This window comes from Myotis daubentonii, chromosome 8 (genome assembly GCF_963259705.1).
Source record: "Myotis daubentonii chromosome 8, mMyoDau2.1, whole genome shotgun sequence".
NCBI lineage: Eukaryota > Metazoa > Chordata > Mammalia > Chiroptera > Vespertilionidae > Myotis > Myotis daubentonii.
In genome coordinates, this window is record NC_081847.1 from 6,660,050 (window position 1) to 6,687,166 (window position 27,117).

The window sequence follows — 27,117 nt, forward strand, 5'->3', positions numbered from 1 at the left end:
AACAATGACTTTGCTGTCCCTTAAATACTTCAAGCTCCTCACCACCTTGCGGCCTTGCACTTGCCCTTCCCTCTGTTTGGAATGCTGTTCCCACAAATGTGTGCACGACTTGTAAACTCATTTTATATAGGATCTCGGTTCAAGTATCACCTTCTCAGACACACGGCCTTCCCAATAACCCTCTTTAAGACAGAATCCACTCCCAAACCCCTTTACACTGCACCCCCCCTCCATTCGGCACCTATCAATTATCCAGCAACACAGTTATATACATTTCCTTTTTTATTTAGTACCCATCTTCCCCACACCAATGAGCTCCATAAGGCAAAGGTTTTGTCAGTATTATCATCTCAGTCTCTCCAAGTTTCTAGAACAAATCCTTGGCACACAGTAGGCATCCAATAGATAATGGATGAATGAAAGCTCCAGGTACTATGCTAGGCCCTCAAACTAGAAACGACACTGCTGAGCCTGCCCAGACCCTAGGAAGACAGTAAATGTCTTTGGAGGACCATTCCAGGACCCATCCAGAACTAATGAATAAGAATTTCTGGGACTGAGGCTCTGAAGTTACATTTATGTTGAAAAAAATTATCAAGTGATAGTGACATTAGTTAATATCTAACAGTGCCAGGTCTACACTAAGCACTTTACATATGTCAGCTCATTTCATCTTAATATACCCAGTGGTGGAGAAGCTGAGGCATGGAGAAGTTAAATACTTTATCCAAAGTCATGTGACTTTTAGGTGGCAGATCCAGGATCCACAAACAAGCAGTTTGGCCCATGAATTCACACTCTTTCTTTTTTTTTTTTTTTTCATTGATTTGTAGAGAGAGGGAAGAAGGAAGAGAAGTAGTGGGAGAGGGAGGAAAGCAGGGAGAGAGAGAGACAAACATAGATCTGTTGTCCCATTTATTTATGCATTCATTGATTTTCATGTGCCTTGACCGGGGATTGAACCTGAAACCTTGGTGTATCAGGACAATGCTCTAACCAACTGAGCTGCCCAGCGGGCCTGAATTTATACTCTTAAATTAACTGCATAATTGTATACTACCTTTTACTGCATTGAATACTAAAATGAAGTTAACATATGAAACTTTATGTGAACACAGGAGGGTGGAGAGGGCAGAGAGCTGAACACTGATGGAAGCCCTGGTATTTGAAAAGATACATGTTGAGCTGTAAGAAAAGCCCTGGTGTGATGTGATCAAAGTGCAAACGGCCTCTATAGGAGACAGCACATGGCTAGAGTATAAGGGGCATGAGGGAAGTGAATGAAGGTGAGAAATCATGTGTGCTTATGCTTTTAAAAAGCATATATATAGTTTAAGCAAAAATAAATTGTAAAAACTGACCATTTAACCCTATATAAGTCTGACAATGAGCTCTATAAGAGGAAATGGAAGGAAAAGTATTAAAAATGATTTTAGGGAGGTAGGTGTGAGGAAGGAAAATGGGTTTCCCTTTTCTGATCATGGGCTTTAAAAAGAAGTACTCATCACCTCTACTGGCATTCAGTATAAACCAGAGGTAAAAATACCTATACTGCCTGGACGGTGGCTCAGGTGGCTAGCTCCAGCATCGTCCTGCATACCTAAAGTTTTCGAGTCCTATTCCCTGTCAGGGCACATACTTAGGTTGTGGGTTCAATCCCCAGTCAGGGTACATAAAGGAGGCAACCGATCGATGTTTCTCTCACATCGATGCTTCTCACTCTCCCCCTTTCTCATTCTCTAAAGTCAACAAATGTATCGTAAGGTGAGGATTAAAATATAAAATACCTGTACTTGCAGCATGTCTGTGTGTGTGTATCGGAGTGTTATTCTAAACAGCTTGTAAATATTGTTGTTTAAAAGAGAAAATACCGCCCTAACCGGTTTGGCTCAGTGGATAGAGCGTCAGCCTGTGGACTCAAGGGTCCCAGGTTCAAGTCTGGTCAAGGGCATGTACCTTGGTTGCAGGCACATCCCCAGTAGGGAGTGTGCAGGAGGCAGCACATCAATGTTTCTCTCTCATCGATGTTTCTAACCCTCTATCCCTCTCCCTTCCTCTCTGTAAAAAAAAAATCAATAAAATACATTTTTTTTTAAAAAAGAGAAAATACCAGTTGAGATTGTATGTCTTTTTTTTTTTAAGTATGGCCCAATTTTGAAAGGCTTTGATGCTGGTCTAAGAATTTTGACCACTAACCTGTAAAAACTAGGAGGCCAATGAATGTTTAAAACAAAGAAATGACATGATCAAATTTCAATTTTAGAAAAATGACTCTGAAAACTGTATACAGAACAGTGTGAAGGATGAGGGAAGCCGGGAGAAGTTAGAGTCAGAAAGCTGGGACATGAGCAAAAATCCTGAAGGGAGAGGGCTATACTCAGGATATGGCAGGGGGTAAAGAGAAGAGACAGGATTTTCGTTGGTGAAAATGGGCGGAGTAGATGTGAGAGGTGTAGAGGAAGGCGTGTGAAGATGAGTTTAGGATTTCTGGCTTACCCACCTAATGCTAGGCCATTCCCAAGATATGGAAGACACACTGGATGTGAACAAGAAAATAAACCATGGATGCAGTATAGAATAGGTTAAGTCTGAGGTGATTTCATGACAACCAGATAGGAAAGGTGTCCACTAAGCAGAAAAGCGTAGGATCAAAAGATCTGCTTAGAGATAGAGATTTGGAAGTTTTCTGTGTAGAGTGAGAGCTGAAGGCATTATTAATGAGGTAACATTCAGAGGGTAGTTAAATGGAGCAGAAGCCTGGAAAATGTCAACATCCAGAGTAAATTGATAAAGAAGTGGGCAGTTCACCAGAAAAGTCAAAGACAAATGTCGCAGGAAGCAATCTGGTGAACTGAGAAGGGTTTCAGTAGAGGGGTAAAGTCTCAGAATTGAGAGGAAACTGAATACATAAACAAACAACTGAAGATTCATCGCTTCCAAAAACTTAGTTGTGGTAGAAGACTGGGCATTTGCTTAATTGGGGGGACAATCTGAAGGAATGTGATCTCTTTTTAGGAAGGGACAACTTAAGCATGTTCATAGGCACTGGGAAGGACTAGTAGAAGAGAAACTCAAGACACCAGGAATAGGCCGACAAATGAAGCAAGACACCATAATTGATGGAAATGGTTGGGGTAAATAACAGGGGCTGAGGAGGCAGTTCTGACTCTGAAATCGGAGGGGAGGAGGCATGAAAATGTAAGTTTGTAGAAGAGAAAAAAGTGATCAGCATTTAGTAGAAAATCTTTACCTATCTTCTCAATGAAATGCACCGTGCCACATCCACCTGCTGCCCACAGCAGGCCTCACTGACAGGTTTCACCACCCTAACCACAGCAAGTTCCCTTCCCTCTCTTCTCAGCATTCTCAGACCCAACATCATTAACTTCCTGAGAACCTGCCACGTGCCATGCATTGTGCTAGGCCCTGGGATCTGGGAATAAGACACAGTCTAAAAAAGGCAAAGGTCTTGTTGATTAATGCGGAAGGAAGTCAGATGACCAAATACACTCACTGTAGTAAGTTTGGGGGTACAGGGAAGAGGCTGTGAGTGGAGAGTGTGTCAAGAAAGTGACCTCAAAGAAATGAAACTGTGTTGAGCCTTAAAGGTAAGGGGAAAGGAGCAGTTTAAAAAGGAGGAGGACTGAACACATCTTGAGTGGTGGAAACAACTTCTGCAAAGTCCCAAGGCTGGAGCACAGCATAAGGAAAGACAGTGCTGGAGAGAGCAAGGGTGACAAGCACAAATGATTTTCTAGGTCTTGTTAAAAAATTTAAACGTTATTCTTTTGGTACTGAACAGACATTTAATGATTTTAAGCAAGCAAGAGATAAGCTCAGATTTGCATATTTGAAAGTGTCATCAGTCTGGAGAAAAGAGAGGACTCATACAAGAGGACCAATTAAGAGGCTATTACAGTTGTCCAAGGGAAAATGAAGCAACCACAAAGGTGATAAGGAAGAAGGGGCAGATTTGAGTCATGGGCTCTAAGTTCGTCAGCTATGTGGGTATGGGTATCATTTAATGAGATACCAGCAGGAAGAGAGGGTTTGGAGAAAAAGGAAAACAAATAGTAAGGAGTATAGTTTGGGCCATGCTGCATTTGAAGCCTATTTATGGGCTTGAGTCAGGCCTGGGATCATCCTAAATGATGTTAGAAGCCAGGGGTACTAGCAGAAGAGCTCCTCAAAGGGGTAAAAGACAGGGAGGCAGGGAAACTAAGAGAAAGAGAAGAGGAGTAAGAAGGGGGAGAGGGAGAACCTATAACCCTCTGCATTATCAACAGGACTTGATGACTGGACAAAAGTGACAAATGGGTGGAAGAAAGCCAAAAGAGAGTGATTAGGGAGGTGAAGAGAAAGAAGAGTGTCAAGAAGCAGGATGGCAACAGTTGTCAATGCTACAGAGAGCACACATAAGGCAAAGACTAAAAATGCAACAACAGATGTGGTAATGAAGCATCCTGGGCAATGACTTTAGGAGTGGATGGTTGGTGAGAAAATGAAGAATAAGACTACTATTTCCAGAAATTTGCCAGGATAAGAAGGAAAGTGAAGGGAAGAGACAGTAGTAGCAAAATAACTGAGAAAGCAATTATTCCTTTTTAAAGGTGGAAGACACTCAAATGCTTACTGCAGATGACTAATTGCAGAGTGCGGTGTTCCTGTAAGATATATAAAGGAAAGAAAGGAACTATCTTGCTTTGAAAGGGAAAGGCATTCATTTAAAAATAACAAAGTGAAAAACCCAAATGAACTGGCCAAGTGTTCTCTGGATTCCTCTACGTAACATCTCCTGTCTCTCCACCTCTGCCATCCTCTGGGTAAGACCTGAGGTCAACCAGGCACCCATCAGTCAGCTGAATCCTCCTGTTCCTCAATTGCACAGGAAGTTTTGAGTGAGTGCATCTGCAGATTCTCCAAGGAGTGATTCATTGCTTTCCTTCTTCCAATTAGTAAAGCAGTGTCTGACTTTAAAAAGGTCAAAAAGCACGAAGTTAGATTTTCAGAGCAGTCCATCAGGATACATTTATATGCCAACAAATCAATTCAACCAACAGAATGTGAATTCAAATAAGCCTCCATAAGGACAAACCTTTGGTTTTTCAGCAAATCCTTCTTTTTATTCTTGTGTATGCTTCTATTTCAAATGGTCATACCAAACACTGAAAAGATGACCAAGTCCTGGGTTATGTCCCACATAAAGCACACCGAGAGTAAGATGTAAACAAAACATGCACATGATAAACAAACTAAAATTTGAGATGATGCAGAAAAAACTGGATGAAAATCTCTCAAAAAATACTCAGGTAAGGTTAACATAACAGTGAGCTTTTCAACAGGAACAAGAGGGTTGGTTAATTAAATGTCTGGGAGCCTCCTAGTGCGAAGCGCTGGTAGGTAGGGACTATGGGAAATGCAAGCTCATTTCTCTCTGCAGGGGCTTTCCATCCTTCTTCTTCAGCTAAACTAAACTTGAATCTAACCTCTCAAAGCTAGAACTAAGAGAAACACCAGGAGGCACTGAGTTCAAGCTTCCTCCTCCAACAAAAGAGGAAATCAAAACTGAAGAGATCAGCTGAGTGTCTCTAAGTGATGGAAAGGGTAGGAACCTAAGTTTCCCTTCATGACACAAAGCACACAAGTTTTAGGGACTGAAAGACCGAGATGCAAATCAACACATTTTGCCAAGTCCTGGCCCTAGGTTCTCTCATTTCTAAAATGGAGATAATAACACTGAGTTCTCAGGTAGGTACCACTCCCTTCCTTCCCTTTTTCCTACTGCACTATAAATGCTGAATGATGTAACTAAAAGGTTAAGACAGTACCCAGTTAAAACACATTGTGATGGCAGGCATCAAGGAAATAAAGGAATTCAAGTAGGGAGTGGAGTGGTAGAAGGGAAGGTATAGTGTTAATATTAGCACTTAATTTTCAACACAAATAAATGACACAATCAGAAGTGATCAAGTTAGGATACAAATTCTTAAGGGAAAATAGAAATTGGTAGAAAAATATTAAGTCAATTAGTCACTCTAATGTTCCATAACTACTCTGTACTTCATGAAAAGCAGTGCCAGAGAGGCCATTACTAGATTACAATTACAATTAAGCTCCTTTCTTTTTCTGTCTTATTTCTCTTTTAATCCTCTTTCTCCATTCCCAAGATCCTATTTCCAGACTTCCTTTCATCTTCTTAACAACATAATAAATAAGACAACTGAGGGTCTTCCTAGTCAGTCAAACTCCCACTCATCTTTTAAAGCAAAAAATACAGCCAACATAAAGAACATGGGCTTTGCAGTCAAGACAAGTCTTGGTTCAAATTCCAGCTCCACCTCTAATTCACAGCTATATCTCCTTCCTAGGCTTGTTGTAAGAATTAAATGGGCATTTATAGAAAAATGGCTAACACACAGTATAAGCTCGCCAACTCACAAATCTCAAATGTCACCTTCTCTATGAGATCCAAACAATGAAGCGGAATTAACATAGCTTTTTCTAAGCTCCCAATGGGGGCAGCCCATAAGCGTCTGGTCTCCATATTCTCTTCTCTTCCTACACTACTGTGAGGCTGGGAACTTTAAGGGCCAGGACTCCTCCTTTGTCCCCAACTCAATGCCTGGCCCATAGGAAGCTTTCAGTAAGTGGTGACCAAATCAACCCTGCACAAGTCATGTTATATTCTACCCGACAAGATGGAGTCATGGGTCCACAAAGGAAACCTCCAAAGATGAGTTGTTAAAAAGGTGCAGAGGCTTAAAAATGGTGATGGAGTTAAGTGGAAGCTACACTGACACATTCTCAGGACCAAAATGCAAATACAACTAAAATACAGGGGGGAAAAAACAAAAACAGCCATGGCCGGTTTGGCTCAGTGGATGGAGCGTCGGCCTGCAGATTGGGGGGTCCCAGGTTCAATTCCGGGCAAGGGCATGTACCTTGGTTGCAGGCACATCCCCAGTGGGAGGTGTGCAGGAGGCGGCTGATCGATGTTTCTCTCTCATCGATGTTTCTAACTCTCTATCTCCCTTCCTCTCTGTAAAAAATCAATAAAAATATTTAAAAAAAAAAAAACAAAAACAAAAAACACTCTGAAAAGTCAACTGAAGACTAGCTACAGAGAACCCTGCAAATGAAGGATGGAAAGTGGAGACCGCATAGAGACGCAAAAGGGCTGGCTGGACTCCCACAGACAAGAAATGAAGGTCCGGAGAGATATCTCAGCTGTCGGGGGTTCCCACGGAGCACTCGGATCTAAACCCCAAGTTGGGCTCCCCAGCCCAGAAAACCAGATCTGAGAAAGGTGCCCACAGAACATCTGGCTGTGAAAGGCAGCAGAGTTGCAGTCAGCCAGATAGAGATAACTGGAAATGCAGGCACTCTCTTAAAGGGCCAATGCACAGCATTTCGTGTGCCGCCACTCACATAGGGCTCCGGAGCAGGGAGGGCAAATTGGACTGGAGCTGTGAGGAGAATCCAGGGTTGGGGGCTCTGGGGTTGGAGCTGGGAAGGCAGCCACCCCAGTTCCTATACTGAGTCATTCCCTCCCACAGGGGAGGACATCTTTCTCCATAGACCTTTGCTATCTAGGCAGTCTTCGGCTGGAGTGGGGGCGGAGGGGTGTTAAGCAGTTGACCCACCCTGTTGGAACACCTCTCTCCCCAACCTGTGTCCATAGCCTGAGGCTAGTCAAGCCTGAATACAATCAGACTGCAGGCAGAGGTGGGTCTCTGGAGGCTTTGAGTCTTTGCTTAATCTCTTTCTGGGCCTGGGGTTAGGAAAGCAAAACCTGTTGTACATCTTCGTCCTTTCCAAAGACACCAAGCCCCAGCAGAGGGAGCCACAAGCTGTGGATTGCAAGTAGCTCCAAACAGGGTATTCAGGATCAGTCAGAAACAGCATCTGACATTGTCCTCCAATAGTGATAGGGAGTTGTAGCATATCTACCTAATACATAGACAGAAACCCAAACAGGCAGCCAAAATGGGGAGACAAAAAGCCAACCCCCAAATGAAATAACAAGAGAATTCTCTAAAAGAAGAGCTAAACAAAAGGAAGATAAGAAATTTATCAGATATAGAGTTCAGGATAATGATGACAAAGATGCTCAACATCATGAGAAAATATAAATAACAATGAAAAGAGACAAATTGGAAATAAAGAATGCATAGCACTAGTAAAGAATACATTGGAAGGAATACACAGCAGATTAGGGGAAGCTGAGGATTGGATCACTGAAGTAGAAGACAGGGTAGAAGAAAAACCACTCAATCAGAGAACCAAAAAGAAAAAAAAAAAAGATTAAAAAACAGGAGGACAGCCTAGGGAAGCTGTGGGCAACATGAAACGTAACAATATTCACATAATAGGAGTACCAGAAGAAGAAAGTGAGCAAGGGATAAAGAACATGCTTGAAGAAATAATGGCAGACCATTTCCCCAACATGGTGAAGAAAAATGTCACACAAGTCCAGGAGGCACAGAGAGTCCCAAGCAAGAACCCAAACAGGCACACGCCCAGAAACATCATAATTAAAATGCCAACAAGTAAAGGCAAAGAGAGAATCTTAAAGGCAGCATGAAAAAAGCAATCTGTTACCTACAAAAAGAGCTCCCATAAGGCTGTCAGCTGATCTCTCATAAAAAACTCTATAGGCCAGAAGGAAATGGCATGAAGTATTCAAGGTAATGAAAAAGCAAGGATCTGAAACTAAGATTATTATATCCAGAAGAGCTATCATTCAAAATATGTGGTGAAATAGAGCTTCCCAGACAAAAAAAAGGGGGGGGGGGGGCTAAGGGACTAAGGGAGTTTATCACCACCAAAGAAATGCTAAAGGGACTGCTGTAATGGGAATAGAGAGACAGATAGATAGAGATAGAGATAGAGATAGAGATAGAGATAGAGATAGAGATAGAAACATAGACATACAGAATTAAAATGGCAATAAATACTATCTATCAATAATAACCTTAAAGGTAAATGGATAAAATGCTCCAATCAAAAGACATAGGGTAGCTGAATGGATACAACAACATGACCCAATTATATGCTGTCCACAAGAGGCCCACCTCAGAACAGAAGATTCACACAGAATGAGAGTGAAGGGATGGAAAAAATTTGTCCATGCAAATGGAAACAAAAATAAGCGGAGGTAGCAATACTCATATCTGACAAAATATACTTCAAAATGAAGGCCATCACAGGAGACAAAAAGTTCACTACATAATAATAAAGAATCAATCTAGTAAGAGGATATAACACTGATAAAACATATATGCACCCAATGTAGGAACACCTAAATATATTAAAAGAAACCCTTCCACAGGACTTTAAGGAAGACATCAACAGCAATACAGTCATATTAGGGGATTTTACCACCCCGCTGACTTCACTGGATTGATCTTCCAGACAAAAAATTAAACAGGAAAATAACTCTAAATGACATACTGGATCAGATTTATTTAACTGACATTTATAGAACATTTCACCCCAAAGCTGCAGAATATACATTCTTCTCAAGTGTACAAGGGTCATTCATTCACAAAGACAGACCACATGTTAGGACACAAAACAAGTCACTACAAGTTCAAGGAGTTTGAAATAATATCAACATCTTCTCAGATCACAGTGGCATGAAATTAGAAATCAACTATAGTAAAAACACCCAAAAACATTCAAACACATGGAAACTAAATAGCATGTTATTAATCAATGAATGGTTACCAACAAGATCAAGAAAGAAATCAAAAACTTCCTGGAAACAAATGAAAATGAACATACGACAACCCAAAATCTCTGGGATACAGTAAAAGCAGTCCTGAGGGGAAGTTCATAGCACTACAGGCATACCTCAAAAAAACAAGAAAAACCAACAATACACTATTTGACCTTACAACCTAAAGAACTAGAAAGAAGATGGCGGCATAGGTTAATGCCGGAGATTGCTGCCTCGAACAACCACTTCAGAAAAACAACTAAAGACGGAACAGACATCATCCAGAACCACAGGAAGGCTGGCTGAGTGGAAATTCTACAACTAGGAGGAAAGAGAATATCATACCCAGACTCAGAGGAGGCGCAGTGCTGAAGTGAAATACTCAGGTGCGGAGTGCGCGCGAGCGGGCTGGCGGCGGAGGGCGCGGTTGTTGTTTTCAATCGGGAGGGAGTTTCAGACTCTGAGCTCCAGATCCGGGCGAGTCTCTAGGGACCCAGACTCAAACGGGAGAAGCGGGACTGTCTGGCTTCGGTTGGAACTCGAAGGCAGCTTTCTCTCTGAGGTTTGCAGCAGTAGCTGGGACTCTGTGAGGCAGAGCCCCTAGGGACGGAACTGAGAGCAGCCATAACTGCTCGCTCCTGACCGCCCTGTAGATCCCCGGGGACCCGCCCCGCCCAAGCCCTGCACAGAGCCATTTGCCGGATAGCCTCAGGCAAACGCTAGATTAGCACCGCCCTAGAGATCCAGCACAGAAGCTCTCCCACTGCAGACACAGCGGACTCTCATACCAGTTAGCCTGGAGGTCAAATCACCCCCGGTATTGCCGACATCAATCAAGGCTTAACTACAACAAGACTGCGCACAAAGACCACTAGGGGGTGTACCAAGAAAGCATAAAAAATGCGGAGACAAAGAAACAGGACAAACCTGTCAATGGAGGATATTGAGTTCAGAAGCACACTTTTAAGGCCTCTTAAGAACTGTCTAGAAGCCGCCAATAAATGTAGTGAGATCCTCAAGAAAACTAATGAGACCCTCGATGCTATGATAAAAAACCAACTAGAAATTAAGCATACACGGACTGAAATAACGAATACTATACAGACTCCCAACAGCAGACCAGAGGAGCGCAGGAATCAAGGCAAAGATTTGAAATGCGAAGAAGCAAAAAACACCCAACCAGAAAAGCAAAATGAAAAAAGAATCCGAAAATACGAAGATAGTGTAAGGAGCCTCTGGGACAGCTTCAAGCATACCAACATCAGAATTATAGGGGTGCCAGAAGATGAGAGAGACCAAGATATTGAAAACCTATTTGAAGAAATAATGACAGAAAACTTCCCCCACCTGGTGAAAGAAATAGACTTACAAGTCCAGGAAGCGCAGAGAACCCCAAACAAAAGAAATCCAAAGAGGACCACACCAAGACACATCATAATAAAAATGCCAAGAGCAAAAGACAAAGAGAGAATCTTAAAAGCAGCAAGAGAAAGAAACCCAGTTACCTACAAGGGAGTACCCATACGACTGTCAGCTGATTTCTCAACAGAAACTTTGCAGGCCAGAAGGGAATGGCAAGAAATATTCAAAGAGATGAATACCAAGAGCCTACAACCAAGATTACTTTATCCAGCAAAGCTATCATTCAGAACTGAAGGTCAGATAAAGAGCTTCACAGATAAGGAAAAACTAAAGCAGTTCATCACCACCAAACCAGCATTATATGAAATGCTGAAAGGTATTCTTTAAGAAGAGGAAGAAGAAGAAAAAGGTAAAGATACAAATTATGAACAACAAATACGCATCTATCAACAAGTGAATCTAAGAATCAAGTGAATAAATAATCTGGTGATCATAATAGAATCAGGGACATAGAAAGGGAATGGACTGACTATTCATGGGGGGGAAAGGGGTGTGGGAGATGCGGGAAGAGCCTGGACAAAAATCGTGCACCTATGGATGAGGACAGTGGGTGGGGAATGAGGGTAGAGGGTGGGGCGGGAACTGGGAGGAGGGGAGTTATGGGGGGAAAAAAGAGGAACAAATGTAATAATCTGAATAAAGATTTAATTTAAAAATTTTGAAAAAAAAAGAACTAGAAAGAAAACAAAAGAAAAAGCCCACAGTAAGTAGAAGGAAGGAAATAATAAAAATTAGAACAGATATAAATAACATTGAGACTAAAAAAACAATACAAAAAAATCAATGAAACCAAGAGCTGGTTCTTCGAAAGAATAAACAAGATTGATAAACCATTAGCCAGACTCATCAAGAAACAGAGAGGACCCAAATAATTAAAATCAGAAAGGAAAGTGCAGAAGTAACCACCGACAGACAGAAATACAAAGGATTGTAAGAAAATACTATGAACAACTATATACTAACAAGCAAGACAATGTGGATGAAGTGGACAAATTTATACAAAAATACAATCTCCAAAAACTAAATCAGGAGGAATCAGAACACCTGAATAGGTCAATAACAACTGATGAAATAGAAGCAGTAATCAAAAAAGTCCCAGCAAACAAAAGCCCAGGTCCAGAAGGCTTCATAGGGGAGTTTTACCAAACATTCAAAGAAGAACGAAAACTTAAACTCCTCAAACTATTACAGAAAATCCAAGAGAAAGGGACACTTCCAAATTCTTTTTTTTAAAATATATTTTATTGATTTTTTAAAAAAATATATTTTATTGATTTTTTACAGAGAGGAAGGGAGAGAGATAGAGAGTTAGAAACATCGATGAGAGAGAAACATCGATCAGCTGCTTCCAGCACATCTCCCACTGGGGATGTGCCCGCAACCCAGGTACATGCCCTTGACCGGAATCGAACCCGGGACCTTTCAGTCTGCAAGCTGATGCTCTACTCACTAAGGCAAACCGGTTAGGGCCTTCCAAATTCTTTTTATGAGGCCCGCATTATCCTACCTCCAAAACCAGATAAAGACACTACAAAGAAAGAAAATTACAAGCCAATATCCCTCATGAACATAGATGCTAAAATCTTCAACAAAATATTAGCAAATTGGATCCAGTAATATATTGAAAAGATCATTCACCATGAACAAATGGGATTTAATCCAGAAATGCAAGGCTGGTACAATATTTGCTAATCAATAAATGTGATAAATCAAATAAACAAACTGAACGACAAAACTCACATGATCTTATCAATAGACGCAGAAAAAGCATTAGACAAAATCCAACACCCATAAAAACTATGAGCAAAAGTCAGAAGAGAGGGAGCATATCTCAGCATAATAAAGGTCTATAGCCAACACCATACTCATTGGGCAAAAACTAAAACCATTTCCTTTAAGAACAGGAACAAGACAGAGATGTCCACTTTCACCACTCTTATTCAATATAGCACTAGAAATCCAAAGCCACAGCCAATCAAACATGAAGAAATAAAAGGCATCCAAATTGGAAAGGAGAAAATAAAACTCTCATTATTCAGATGACATGATATGGTACATAGAAAACCCTAAGGACTCCACCAAAAAAAACTACTAGAGTTAATATGTGAATTTGGCAATGTAGCAGGATATAAAATTAACACCCAGAAATTGATGGCACTGTTATACACCAATAATGAATTCTCAGAAAGCGAAACTAAACAAACAATTCCATTTACCACTGCAACAAAAACATTAGGATACTTAGGAATAAACTTAACCAAGGAGATAAAAGACTTCTACTCAGAAAACTATGGGACATTGAAAAAAGAAACAAAAGAAGATATAAACAAGTGGAAGAAAATACCATGTTCATGGATTGGTAGAATTAACATCATTAAAATGTCCATACTACACAAAGCAATCTATACCTTCAATGCAATCCCTATTAAAATACCAATGGCATATTTCAAAGATCTAGAACAAATACTCCAAAAACTTATATGAAACCAAAAAAGACACCCAAATGGCCACAGCAATCTTGAGAAACAAGAACAATGTTGGAGGGATCAAGTTATACTACAAAACCATTGTAATCTCAATAGCCTCGTACTGGCACAAGAACAGGCATATAGATCAATGGAACAGAACAGAGAACCCAGAAATCAACCCGAGCCATTACACTTAATTAATATTTGACAAAGGAGGCAAGAGCATACAATGGAGTCAAGACAGTCTCTTCAATAAATGGGGTTGGGAAAATTGGACAGATATATGCAAAAAAAAAAATGAAACTAGACCAACTTAGATCACACACAAGAATAAACTCAAAATGGATAAAAGACTTAAATATTAAGTCATGAAACCATAAAAACCTTAGAAGAAACCATAGGCAGCATAATCTCAGATATCTCGCATAGCAATATGCTTACATATACATCTCCTAAGGCAAAGAAAACTAAGGAGAAAATAAACAAATGGGACTGCATCAAAATAAAAAGCTTCTGTACAGCAAAAGAAACCATCAGCAAAATGAAAAGAGAGTCCACTGCATAGAAGAACATATTTGCCAATGATTCATACAATAAGGGGTTAATTTTAAATTTATAGAAAGTGCTCATACAACTAAAGGAAGACAAACAATCCAGTTAAAAAATGGGCAAAAGACCTAAATAGACATTTCTCCAAAGTGAACATACAGATGGTAAAGAGACATATGAAGAAATGCTCAATGTCACTGATCATCAGAAAGATGCAAATTAAAATGACAATGAGGTATCACCTCATACCTGTCAGAACGGCTACCACCAACAAATCAAGAAATGACAAGTGCTATTGATGATGTGGAGAAAAGGGAACCCTAGTTCATTGCTGGTGGGAATGCAGACTGGTGCAGCCATTATGGAAAACAGAATGGAGTTTCCTCAAAAAATTAAATATGAGTGGACAACCAAGATGGCGGCATAGGTAAACACCTGAATTTGCTGCCGCACACAACCACATTAAAACTACAACTAAAAGACAAAACGAATTATCATCCAGAACCACGGGAAGGCTGGCTGAGTGGAAATTACAACTAGAAGGAAAGAGAAAAACGCATCAAGTCCGGTAGGGGATGCAGAGGTGTGGAAGTGCGGAGGTTCAGAGGCCCGTGAGAAAGAGGCTGGCAGCTGGGTACACTGTTGTCTTTTTCAATCCGGAGGGAGATACAAGCTCCCCACTGCTCTGAACTCCAGTTCCGGGTGAGAATTTGGGGACCCAGACTCATACAGAGAGAAACTGGACTGTCAGGCGTGGGACCGGAACGTGAGGGCAGCTTTCTTGCACAGGTGTTTGCAGCGGTCATTGTTCCTGCACGGGGCTGCAGGACACAGAACCGGGACCTTTCCGAGGCAGAGCAGACTGGCATCCATTGCTATTTGCTCCACCCTGGTGATTCCCTGAGACCCCGCCCCACCCAATTTACAACCCCACCCAAGCTGTGCGCACAGGCTTTTGCATATGAATGGCCTGGCCTTTCTCCACCTAAAAACCAGGGCAGACTCAGTGAGCGCCAAAGCCCCACTGAAGCAAGTCCTGCCCCATAAGGGTGTCTCCAACACAGAAGTTCTCCCATTGTAGACACAACTGGTCCTCACAGCCAATTGGCCTGGAGGTCAATTCCTCCTGATACCAACAGCAATCATGGCTTAACTACAACAAGACTGTGAACACAGCCCACAAAGGGGTGCACCAAGAGTGTCTACCTCAGGTGATTAGGGAGGCTGAGCCTCTGGGTCCTATTGGACAACTAGCACACGAAGCCACTCTATCAACACAGAGAAGCATAAAAAAAATGCGGAGACAAAGAAACAGGTCACAAATGACAGAAATGGAGGAAAGCAAACGACTGGATATAGAGTTCAAAACCACAGTTATAAGGTTACTCAAGAATCTTCTAGAAACCTTCAAGAAATGCAGTGAGACCCTCAAGGATATGAAAAAGGACCAATCAGAAATTAAGCATACACTGATTGAAATAAAGAATAATATACAGAGATCCAACAGCAGACTAGAGAATCCCAAGAATCAGGTCAAAGATTTGAAATGCAAAGAAGCAAAAACACCCAACCAGAAAAGCAAAATGAAAAAAGAATCCAAAAATATGAAAATAGTGCAAGGAGCCTCTGGGACAACTTCAAACGTACCAACATCCGCCAAAACCGGTTTGGCTCAGTGGATAGAGCATCGGCCTGCGGACTGAAAGGTCCCAGGTTCGATTCCGGTCAAGGGCATGTACCTTGGTTGCGGGCACATCCCCAGTGGGGAGTGTGCAGGAGGCAGCTGGTCGATGTTTCTCTCTCATCGATGTTTCTAACTCTCTGTCTCTCTCCTTTCCTCTCTGTAAAAACTCAATAAAATATAAAAAAAAAAAAAAAGTACCAACATCCGAATTATGGGGGTGCCAGAAGAAGAGAGAGAGCAAGATATTGAAAACCTATTGGAAGAAATAATGACAGAAAACTTCCCCTACCTGGTGAAAGAAATAGACTTACAGGTCCAGGAAGCGCAGAGAACCCCAAACAAAAGGAATCCAAAGAGGACCACACCAAGACACATCATAATTAAAATGCCAAGAGCAAAAGACAAAGAGAGAATCTTAAAAGCAGCAAGAGAAAAACAGTTAGTTACCTACAAGGGAGCGCCCATACGACTGTCAGCTGACTTCTCAACAGAAACTATGCAGGCCAGAAGGGAGTGGCAAGAAATATTCAAAGTGATGAATACCAAGAACCTACAACCAAGATTAGTCTACCCAGCAAAGCTATCATTCAGAATTGAAGGTCAGATAAAGAGCTTCACAGATAAGAAAAAGCTAAAGGAGTTCATCATTGCAAACCAGTATTATATGAAATGCTGAAGGGTATTCTTTAGAAGAGGAAGAAGAAAAAGTTAAAGCTAAAAGGTAAAGATAAAAATTATGAACAATGAAGTGACAACAAATACATATCTATCAACAAGTGAATCTAAAAATTAAGTGAATAAAAAAATCTGTCAAACAGAATAAACTGGTGAATAGAATAGAATCAGGGGAACAGAAAGGGAGTGGACTGACAATTCTTGGGGAGAAGGGGGTGTGGGCAGTACAGGAAGAGACTAGACAAAAATCGTACACCTATGGATGGGGGGGGGGGAGGGGACAGTGGGAACCGGGTGGAGGGGAGCTATGGGAGGAAAAAAAGGAACAACTGTAATAATCTGAACAACAAATATTTATTAAAAAAATAAAATAAAAATTTAATGTTAAAAAAAAATTAAATATGGATCTGCCATTTGACCCAGCGATTCCACGTCTAGGAATATATCCTAAGAAATCCGAGACAACAATCAGAAAGAATGTATGCACCCCTATGTTCATAGCAGCACTATTTACAAGAGCTAAGACCTGGAAACAGGCCAGGTGTCCATCAGTAGATGAGTGGATAAAAAAAGCTGTGGTAGGCTGGTCCGATGGCAGTGGGTTACCAGAACTTACCTAAAGTTAGTATCACTAATCCCCCACTGCTAAACTTGGCTGGCTTAAAAAAAAAAAAAAAAAAAAGCTGTGGTACATTTACACCATGGAATACTATGCAGCAGTAAAAAAGAAGGAACTTTTACCCTTTGAGACAGCATGGAGGGTCCTGGAGATTATTATGCTAAGTGAAATAAGCCAGTCATAGGAAGAGAAGTATCATATGATCTCACTTATATGTGGAATCTAATTAACAAAATAGATACAAAGACATAGAAGCACAGAACAGACTACGGAATCTCAGAGGGAGGGTGCGAGGGTAAAGAAGAACTTGTATGCATATATGTATAAACCATGGACACAAAGATTAAAATGGTGAAGGCCTAGGGTGGGGTGGGAGGCAGGGTCTGACTAGAAGGGGTCAATGAGGGAATATGGGGGACATATGTAATACTTTCAACAATAAAGATTTAATATTTTTTTAAAGGTGCAAACCTGAAACATTCACAACTGGATACATCTTTTATGCACACAATCATTATAACCCAGGCATATCTCTAAAACCCTCTCCAATTGGACTCATGAGCTTGGTTGTCATTTTTGGGGGAATGACTTCCCAAACTAGATCTCAGACAGAATAAAACTGCACTTTTTGTTATTCACCTTGAGTTTCTCTCTTTCAACATCTGAGAAATCTCTAGCTATATAGTCACTCACCCTTATTTGTTTCTCTTTCTAAAGTAGTAGCCTGTCAGGAGTATGCAGGCACAATCCTGCTTGCGAAGTTTAAGGTGGCACCTATAAAGGTAATTTATTTTGACATTCTTATCTTACTTAGTATCCTTTCAAATTTCTTTAACTTCCTCACTTTACAATCTGCAAACCTGTGAAATCTCTACCAAACACAGTAGCAGAACTGCAAATCACTCAAAAGCCAATGTTTTCTAAACACACAAAATCATTAAACACCATCAAAATCTGATATAAAAAGTGAATATTCACAAGGCTCCAAGCCATTCAAATCTGGCTAAAAGGTCCAAGGATCCATTCCCCATTCCACTATCTTCAAGTAGAATTCAAAAGACACAAACAACAGTTTCAATCTACCTATCTCTAAAAATATTTACACACAACCCTTTGTTTATAATGGTTCCACTTAGGATTTTTCAACTCTAGGATGGTGTGAAAGTGACACGTATTCAGTAAAAACTGAATTTTGAATTTTGATCTTTCCCAGGCTAGCGATATGTAATACAATATTCTCTCATGAAGCTGGGCACTAAGGTGATTCTGGCGAACTGAAGGCTAATGTAAGTATTCAGAGCACATTAAGGTGGGCTAAACTAAGCTATGATGTTCTTCAGGTTAGGTGTATTCAATGTATTTTCTACCTACAATAATTACAACTTAACCATAGGTTTATCGGGATGTAATCTCATTGTAAGCTGAGGAGCGTCTGTATTTTCCTAACGCCCCTTCCCAAATAAGCTAAGGTTGTCGGAGGTTGTTGAAATGCCAGCTGTATATTAATTCAGACAAGTTACTGGTATCAGTAAGAATGTATGCCCACCAGCAACTCTCTAGGTGTCTAGACAGGTATGCACACACATATACAAACCAAAAGCCTGATCCAACACATTCCTTGACAGAGATGAAGAGAAACACTAACTTGCTAGTCAAAAATTGACAATAACTCTTCTGAAAGGATGAAGGAAAACTCTAGCAAGCTATTTCTATAGTGTTGTTTTTGTGCCATTAATGCTAAAACATTATTAAAAGAATGCCCTTCAAGATTTTCCCTATAGGACTATGCAGTATCTTGAATGATTTTTTTCCGTGTAAGGGAGAACCCTAAAGCAAATTAAGACATTGTTTCTATACATCAACAGTTTGTTAAAATAACACATTTATCAGTTGAAAAATAGGTATTCTAGAGATATTATTTGCCACGTTATTTTTTTAAATAATCTTAAAATAATCATCAAGTTCAGTAATTTTGTTTCCTTAACAAAGGTCTTTACATAATTCCTGTTTTTATAAAGCCAGCAGTCCAGGTAGTCTGTCTAGTAAAAACTTCAAAGACTCCACATACCCACTGAGCATGGGCCAAGCAATCCTGGCTATGCTATGCTGATAACAGCCTGAAAGGGGCCTAAAATGATAGAAAACGACAAAGTAAGCCTGGAAACCATAATGCAACTTTGTTTTTAACACAATGCCCGGTGCAAAATCACTGTGCAAAGGCTTTTATTTTATTTTATTAAAGACACTATGGCATGCCCTGTCCTGACTAATGGAACTCAGCACTCTTCGTGTTCTTCTTTCTTGTCATCTTGCTGAAAGCTGTGCTCATTTGTTCCAAATCGTTGTCATCTTTCAGATGGCAAGTTTTTCAAATACAAATCGGGGATGTATGAGGCAATCTTGGGGCTAATTCCGTATGTAAAAATTCAAGTTTCAGGTTCTAAAAATTGAACCTAAGGGCAGTATTTGACTGATTCCATTAGAGTTTACTCCCTTGACTCCTCCCCTAATTTTCAACTACTTAATGGTAATATTGTAGAGTCAAAATTCTCAGTATTTTGCCTTCAGCATTGGAAGGAAAGATGCTAGATAGTGTTAATATAGTGTTAATAATATCTAAGAGTTCATCTCTTTTAATAAGAATCAATTCAGACTAATTATTTTAATCAATTCCACTTGGATACAAAACTAACAGGTCATTATGAAGGTAACTGATGCATGTTACAATTACACACATCAAGGAGCTAGCACGACTCTCCAAATATAAGCATAGAGCCTAGAACTAACCTTTTTTCCCCCCCACTAAAAGGAGTTAACTGTGAAGAAAAGTAAGTAAGTGGATAAAAGAAAGTTAACTTTTAGTTCTTTTTTCTCCCAGGAACAAAAACTCAAAATAATATAATCTATTGAGATTTAAGTTTGACTAAACCTTAGTAAATTAAATGCCCCTTGCTTCTGATGAGCAAGCTGGTTGATAATTAAATGAATGAAGGTAATCTTCATTTATTCAGGATGGGTTTAAACCCTTTACCGTAAAGAATCTTAAGCACACTGCTGACATTTTGTTGTACTGTAAAACACAGTCTGGTCCATGTAGTCATAAAATGTTAAGGAAATCAGTGCTATACTAAAGCTAAAGAATTAATGCTGTAGTTAGCATATGAAAGATAATTACTGCATTCAACTGACTATATCTACAGGGTTTTTATATGTTTTTGCTCCCAAAACAATGTTAAATTACACATTAACTTAAGGGGGGTGAACTAATGATTCCAAGCATGCTTTCCTTAAAAGACAGTATCCCCAACCTATCTGCCATGCTATTTCGTCCCCAAAGTAGTAGTCAATCACACCAATCCTTCGGTGACAGCCCACCTGATATCCATACTGACCAACAGTACAACCGTCTGAGACTTCCTGAAGGCCACTAGCTGAGTTTCAGAATAAGGCAAAAGTAAAGTAGGTTCATGGCAGATTTAAACCTAACTTGCCAGCTCATAAGGATGGTTACCAGACCATTCTCATATGACAGTATCATGGAGGGAGGGTTGGGGGATTGGAGGAGGGATGTGCTAGGATGTGAAGAGGGATTAAGAGTCTTGGACAATGACCAAAACAATAGAAGAAATTATTTGCCATGGATGGAATCTGATGGAAGAAGAGGGAGAGAACAAAGAAAGAAGAGATTACAAAGTGACTAATTCAGAAAACTCTCTTTGACAATGCAAAGAACAGGTTTCATAGGTTTACAAAAGCTTTTAATTCTTTCAGAAAGGTCACCAGTCCAAAACAGCTTCTATTTCACCCTGGGTAATGTCATGGTGTCACGCTTCTTTCAGGAGGTGAGCAGTCTTTCTTCTTCTAATACTGAACACAATGCAACATGGCACTTTCTATAAGACAGAACAAGGTCATGTAGGTCTGTGTTCTTTCTTCTTTCGTAACATCCTTAACTCAACATCATCATACAAAATGCCCAAGATCAACTGGAACCCAATACAATCCCATATCACTTAGGCTGCAATTAAAAGGTGATTAATGCCGAAACCGGTTTGGCTCAGTGGATGGAGCGTCGGCCTGCGGACTGAAAGGTCCCGGGTTCGATTCCGGTCAAGGGCATGTGCCTTGGTTGCGGGCATATCCCCAGTGGGAGATGTGCAGGAGGCAGCTGATCGATGTTTCTCTCTCATCGATGTTTCTAGCTCTCTAACTCTCTCCCTTCCTCTCTGTAAAAAATCAATAAAATATATTTAAAACAAAAAATAAAATAAAATAAAAGGTGATTAATTTTTTTTTGGATCGGTATTTTAATTATTACTTTCTTAAGCTAATTTAAAGTTTGATTCATTGAACCACCCAGAGTCATCACCCTGAGTTAACTTGGAAGAGACCAGTTAGCTCTCATCCTGAAATAATCTTCTATACAGCAAGCCAAGGTATTGAGCTTCTATTCTAATTTCTATTCTAATTTTTAGTGATCAGCTTAAAACAAACAAACAAACCTCATAAAATGGTTTGTTTACACATGACTGTAGATGCCTCTTCTGAAGTCATGAGTCAACAGCCTTCAACAATTTGACACCTCGACTCCTCTTGGGCCACTTCTAAGCCAAAATACCCAGTGACTTTGGCCATCATTACTTTGGCCAGGCAGCTCACTCTTCTCCATACCTTTTAAGCAAAAAAGCTGAAGTGATAAAATCAGCTGTCTAAATACAACCACCAATCTTTGTATAATATTGTACATTTACAAAGCCACTGAAAAACCATAGTATCACTCCTTTTAACAATAACAAAAATTTCTACAGGAGGCAAGGTAGATTATGAGCATCATCCTTATCACTAGGGAATGATCCTAAGTTTTGAGGAGAGAATGGCCAGCCCATGGTCAGTACAGGGGGTGGAGGGAAGAGGCTGAGGTTGCAGGGCATCAATCAAAGGACCAACTAAGGAGAAGCATCACAATATGACCTCGCACAATGTCTGCATCTGTACACAGAAGGCCTTAGAAGATCTGACCCCTGTCTACTAGCCAGCTGCTTCTCCTACTTTGCCTCATGACTCCAACAAATGCTCCTTGCCTATCATTCAGAACTACAGGTGGCATCCCAAAGGAGCCCAGTCAGCTCAGCCTGTACATTCAATTTCCCCTACTTGACATGCTCCCCTCCCATTCCTTCTTTTAGCTGCTTCCATTCGACCTTTAACTCAGCTCAAATAATACCTCTTTCAAGAGTTGACCTCCTTATTGCTCTCGGAGCACTATGGATTACTTAGGTCAGTGGTTGGCAAACCGCAGCTCGCGAGCCACATGCGGCTCTTTGGCCCCTTGAGTGTGGCTCTTCCACAAAATACCATGTGCGGGCGCACACGTACAGTGCGACTGAAACTTTGTGGCCCATGCGCAGAAGTCAGCTTTCGGCCTAGGCGAGTCTATTTTGAAGAAGTGGCGTTAGAAGAAGTGGGGGGTGTCGGTCGGGTCGGTCGGTTGGTTGGGCGACAGGAGACGGGGTGCAGGCGGGCCGCGGGATACACAGGGGAGGTGCGTAATTCATGCACCAGTTGAGTGAGCCAGTCAGTCAGCAGTCTCATTGTGCAGTGGTTAGTGCTAGTCGCGTCTGCAAATCACACGCTGGTGACAAAAGTACCTACTCGAAGCATAAAGTTACCTGTATTTTTCCAACCAGCTGCAAATCCTACAGGTATTTTTGTCATCAATTTAAGAACTGTAATTATTTTGTGTTGGTGGCTTTATTATTATAAAATGAAACATTTTTAGCAAAGGCCAGCTTAGGAGTACCCTAATTAAGTTAGTAACAATGTACCTACCTATATAGTTTAAGTTTAAAAAATTTGGCTCTCAAAAGAAATTTCAATCATTGTACTGTTGATATTTGGCTCTGTTGACTAATGAGTTTGCTGACCACTGACTTAGGTCATTGCATTACAGGATAATCAGCCAGGGCTGATTCCATCATCTGTCCCCTTCCCTAGACTTAAGTTCTAGAGGTGGGGGTTGAGGGACAATGGGAACATACCGGTGATGGGACTCATGCTCTGCTATGGAGCAGGCATCAGGAAATGTCTGTGGACTAAATGAATGAATGTGCCAATTCCCAAGAGGAGCCACACCAGGCTTCCAGGGTAGAAAACTTCAGACAACCCAAGTTTGACTTTCCACATTCACTTTAGCAGCCTGGCTCCTCCAGGTGATGGGAACATCATGTAAGTTAAAGTACTGTCATGGAATAATGATCCTTGTTAGGTTTTGTGGTGGGTTTTCTTGTTTTTGTTTTTCTAATTTTCATTTTAAATGGAAAAACCTTTGGCTCTTTACACATTTGGAGTCACTCTGAATTGTTAACCTAGGAAGCAATGTGACAATCACAGTTGTAGACTATTTCCCAGGGGTCAGACAACATGCTTGTTAAGAGTGTGAGCTCTGGCCCTGACCCGTTTGGCTCAGTGGATGGAGCATCGGCCTGCGGACTGAAGGGTCTCAGGTTCGATTCCGGTCAAGGGCATGTACCTTGGTTGCAGGCATACCCCCAGTGTGCAGGAGACAGCTGATCGATGTTTCTCTCTCATCGATGTTTCTGGCTCTCTATCCCTCTCCCTTCCTCTCTATAAAAAAAAAAAAAAATCAATAAACTATATATATATATATATATTTTTTTTAAAAAAGAGCGTGAGCTCCGAAGTCTGGGTTCAAATGTGCCATTTGCCAACTGGGTGTCCGGCCAGTATTCAGTCCACAATTATCTACCGAGCAGGTACTGTGGACCAAGTGCTGCCGATACAGAGGTGACCTCGCTGTTCAATCACTTTATTTCCTTCACAGCATGTACCACCTCTGAAACACTCACCCGCTGGTCTGTCTCCCTGCATCATAAAGTAAGCTCTGTGAGAGCAGGGAACTTATCTGTCTGGTTCAATCGCTGTCTCTCCAGGGCCAAGCACAGGGCTACTGCAGTTACTCCACCCATGGGGAGAAGGACCCAGTAAATCAGACGAGGTCCCTGTTGTCTCACAGCGCTTGCAATTTAGTGGAGAACGTAGGGGGAAAAGAAACATAAAAACGAAAGGTCCACACTGGGAAGGGCCCGGTGGCACACTCAACTTCCTCTGGCTTCCGCTCGGGGCAGTTCTGGGGAGGAAAAGGATGTGCCCACCCTGGCGGCTGCCCACAGCTGCACGGACAGGAGCCACGGGCCTGGGGTGGCAGCACCAGGAAGCCGGGGCGTCCACCAGGCTCCGGCGGCGGCTCCTCCCGGTCATGTGCTTGGCAGGTGTTAGGCTCCCATCATGTGCTGGGCACGCGGCAGAGGAAGACCAACTCCTGCCCTCAGGGCGCTTCCCGTCTGCTGTGTCTGCTGCAGAAACAGGGCGCACACGGCGGCGGTGAGCGCCAGGCTGACCAAGGGCCGCGACGCGACAGGGGGCGGCTGCAGGGGTCCAGCTGGGGTGGCTGCTCAGCGCAGGCCCCTCTGGGGAGGGGACACCTGACCTATGACCTGGAGAGGTCAACCCTGCGGAGGGCAGGCACAGCCTGTCGGCAAGGCTCACCATCCAGAGTCCCGCCAACTAGACGGTAAAGTTAACAAGGCAACTATACCGAGTGTCTGGAGGGAGAGGCGAGCGGCACCGCACCCGCCCCTGCCCACCCACCCACCCACGCGCCCGACGCCTGGCCCTCAGCCTCAGGGGGCGCGGGGCGAACGCGCCGTCGGGGGGGAGCGGAGGCCGACGTCACCGCCAGGTCGTCCGGTCCCTCCGGGGCCGGGGCGCGGGCCTAGCCCGCGGCGTAAGATAGCCGGCCTCCGGCTTACCTCGGAATTTGAGCTCGTGCTGCGGCTCGAGGCTCAGGACCTGCTCCACCTTCGCCATGTTCCTCGGCGGCGGGGCACCTCTGGCGGGGAGACCCCTGAGAGGTCACCTGAGGCGGGGGACGTTAATGCTGCGCCCCCTTTAAATTCGAAAGGGGGGGGGCGGCCGGGGGTCGTTGCGGAGGGAGGGGCGGCCTACGCGGTGCAAGCTCGGGGGCGGAGGGCGAGGGCGAGGCCACGGTGCCCAGTGAGCGCACGGCACACACGTAGCGACGCACGCAGCGACGCACGAACGCACGCACGCGCGCAGTAGTCTGGCTGGCTCTGACCCGCTCGCGATTGGGCGGCGGGAAGCTGCGCTCCCGGAACTGCTCCCGGCGCAGTGCGCAGGCGCGGCATTGGACTAGGGAGCGGGGCTGCCAGAAGGCAGGGGGCGGGGCGGGGCGGGGCGGGGCGGGGCGCCGCGCAGGACCGAGCTAGGGGCGTGTCCGCACACAGATAAACGAGTGTCCTCAGGAAGATTGTTTTTTCAGGGCCCCTGGGGACCAGCAGTTGTGTTAAGTGCTTTACTCGATAATAACAATTAAGAACAATAAAATTCCACTTTCCCTCTGCATATGTAGTGCCAGGCACTGTTAGAGACTTTTAATAATAATGAAAGTACTATTTATTCTCATTATAAACATGTTTATGGGTGAATGAATGTGTGCTAGACGCTGTGATGTTTGAAAAGCACTAAGTATAAATAGTTGCAAATTATTGCTTGTTTATTTTGTGCCACTTCTGAACGCTTTTGATAACAGCAACAGCAAAATAAAAGCTATGCTACATGACATGTTTACTATGTAACAAGCACTGTACTGAATCCTTTACTAATAGATGCAACAAACATTTAGAAATGCAATGGTCAGAAAAGTTGACCTGGTTCCTACCCTCCCACTAGAATCCATTGGAGAAACAGCCTTTGAATAAAAAAACACACAAATAAGTTACGTAACTAAAAACTACTGGGACCTTGATCGGCTTGGCCTTGAAAATGAACACTACCTCATTATTGCCATCTAAATTTTACTTGACTATATAAGGTTTACCATGTAAAATATGTGTTAATAGTCTCCTAAATATCATAAATGAAACAAACACAAGTAGCTAACAATGCTGACTCTACATGGCTGGCACATGTTCTCTCTACTGTTCTTCCCCCTTTTCTGTATATTTGAAATTTTTCATAATAAAAAGTGATTGTTTTAGCCCTGGCTGGTTTAGGTCAGCCTCGGCCTGTGGACTCCCGGGTTTGACTCCGGTCACGTGCGGTCACGTGCCCGGGGTTGCGGGCTCATCCCCAGTGTGGGGCGTGCAGGAGGCAGCCGATCAATGATTCCCTCTCATCATTGACGTTTCCATCTCTCTCTCCCTCTCCCTTCCTCTCTGAAATCAATAAAAATATGTATTTTTAAAAAGTGGTTGTTTTAAGATAATCTTTGTCTTTTAACTAGATCATTTGGTCCATTTATACTTACTATATTTACTGATATATCTGATTTATTTCTATCATCTTATTTTGTGCTTCCTATTTGTGATGCTCTTTTTTTTTCTTTTTCCACCCCTTTCTTGTTTTCTTTAGGGCTGATTTTTTTTCCCCCATTCCATTTTTCTTCCTAATTTATATACTCTATTTCTATTGTTTTAGTGATTACCCTAGAAATGTTGACATGGATACTTACAAAGTCAGTTTTTAAAATATTTTTACTTTGCTTTCTTAAAATATAAGGACTTTAGGATACTTTAAACACCCATCTTCTCAATTATATGCTTTAATCATAGTGTATTTTAAGTTTGATCTTTTCCTTTTTCACCCCATGAGTCATTACTAAATTGTTTTAGAACAGTCAATGTAACTTGAGACTCAAACACAGTTACCAATTTCTTTGCTCATCTTTTCTTCTTGCATCTCAGAACTTACAGCTAGAATAATTTTCCTTGTTCCTGAAGTGCACCCTTTAGATTCTATTTCAGTGAGGGCTTGTTAGAACAATTTGAGCAATGACAATAAATAATATAGTTTTGAATTATAACCAAAAGTAGAAAATAAGCTGAAACCGGTTTGGCTCAGTGGATAGAGCATCGGCCTGCGGATTGAAGGGTCCCAGGTT

At 41.9% G+C, this 27,117-nt stretch overlaps 1 protein-coding gene across 1 annotated transcript in view; it reads right to left on the bottom strand.

Annotated features, from left to right (window-relative positions):
- Positions 1-25,233, bottom strand: part of VAPB (VAMP associated protein B and C) — a 64,011-nt gene extending 38,778 nt beyond the window's left edge. Inside the window, exon 1 of the mRNA XM_059705209.1 lies at positions 24,968-25,233. Within this exon, the coding sequence (XP_059561192.1) occupies positions 24,968-25,025 (58 nt within the window). The 5' untranslated portion in view covers positions 25,026-25,233. The remainder of the gene's footprint in view (positions 1-24,967) is intronic.
- Positions 25,234-27,117: the final 1,884 nt, after the last annotated feature.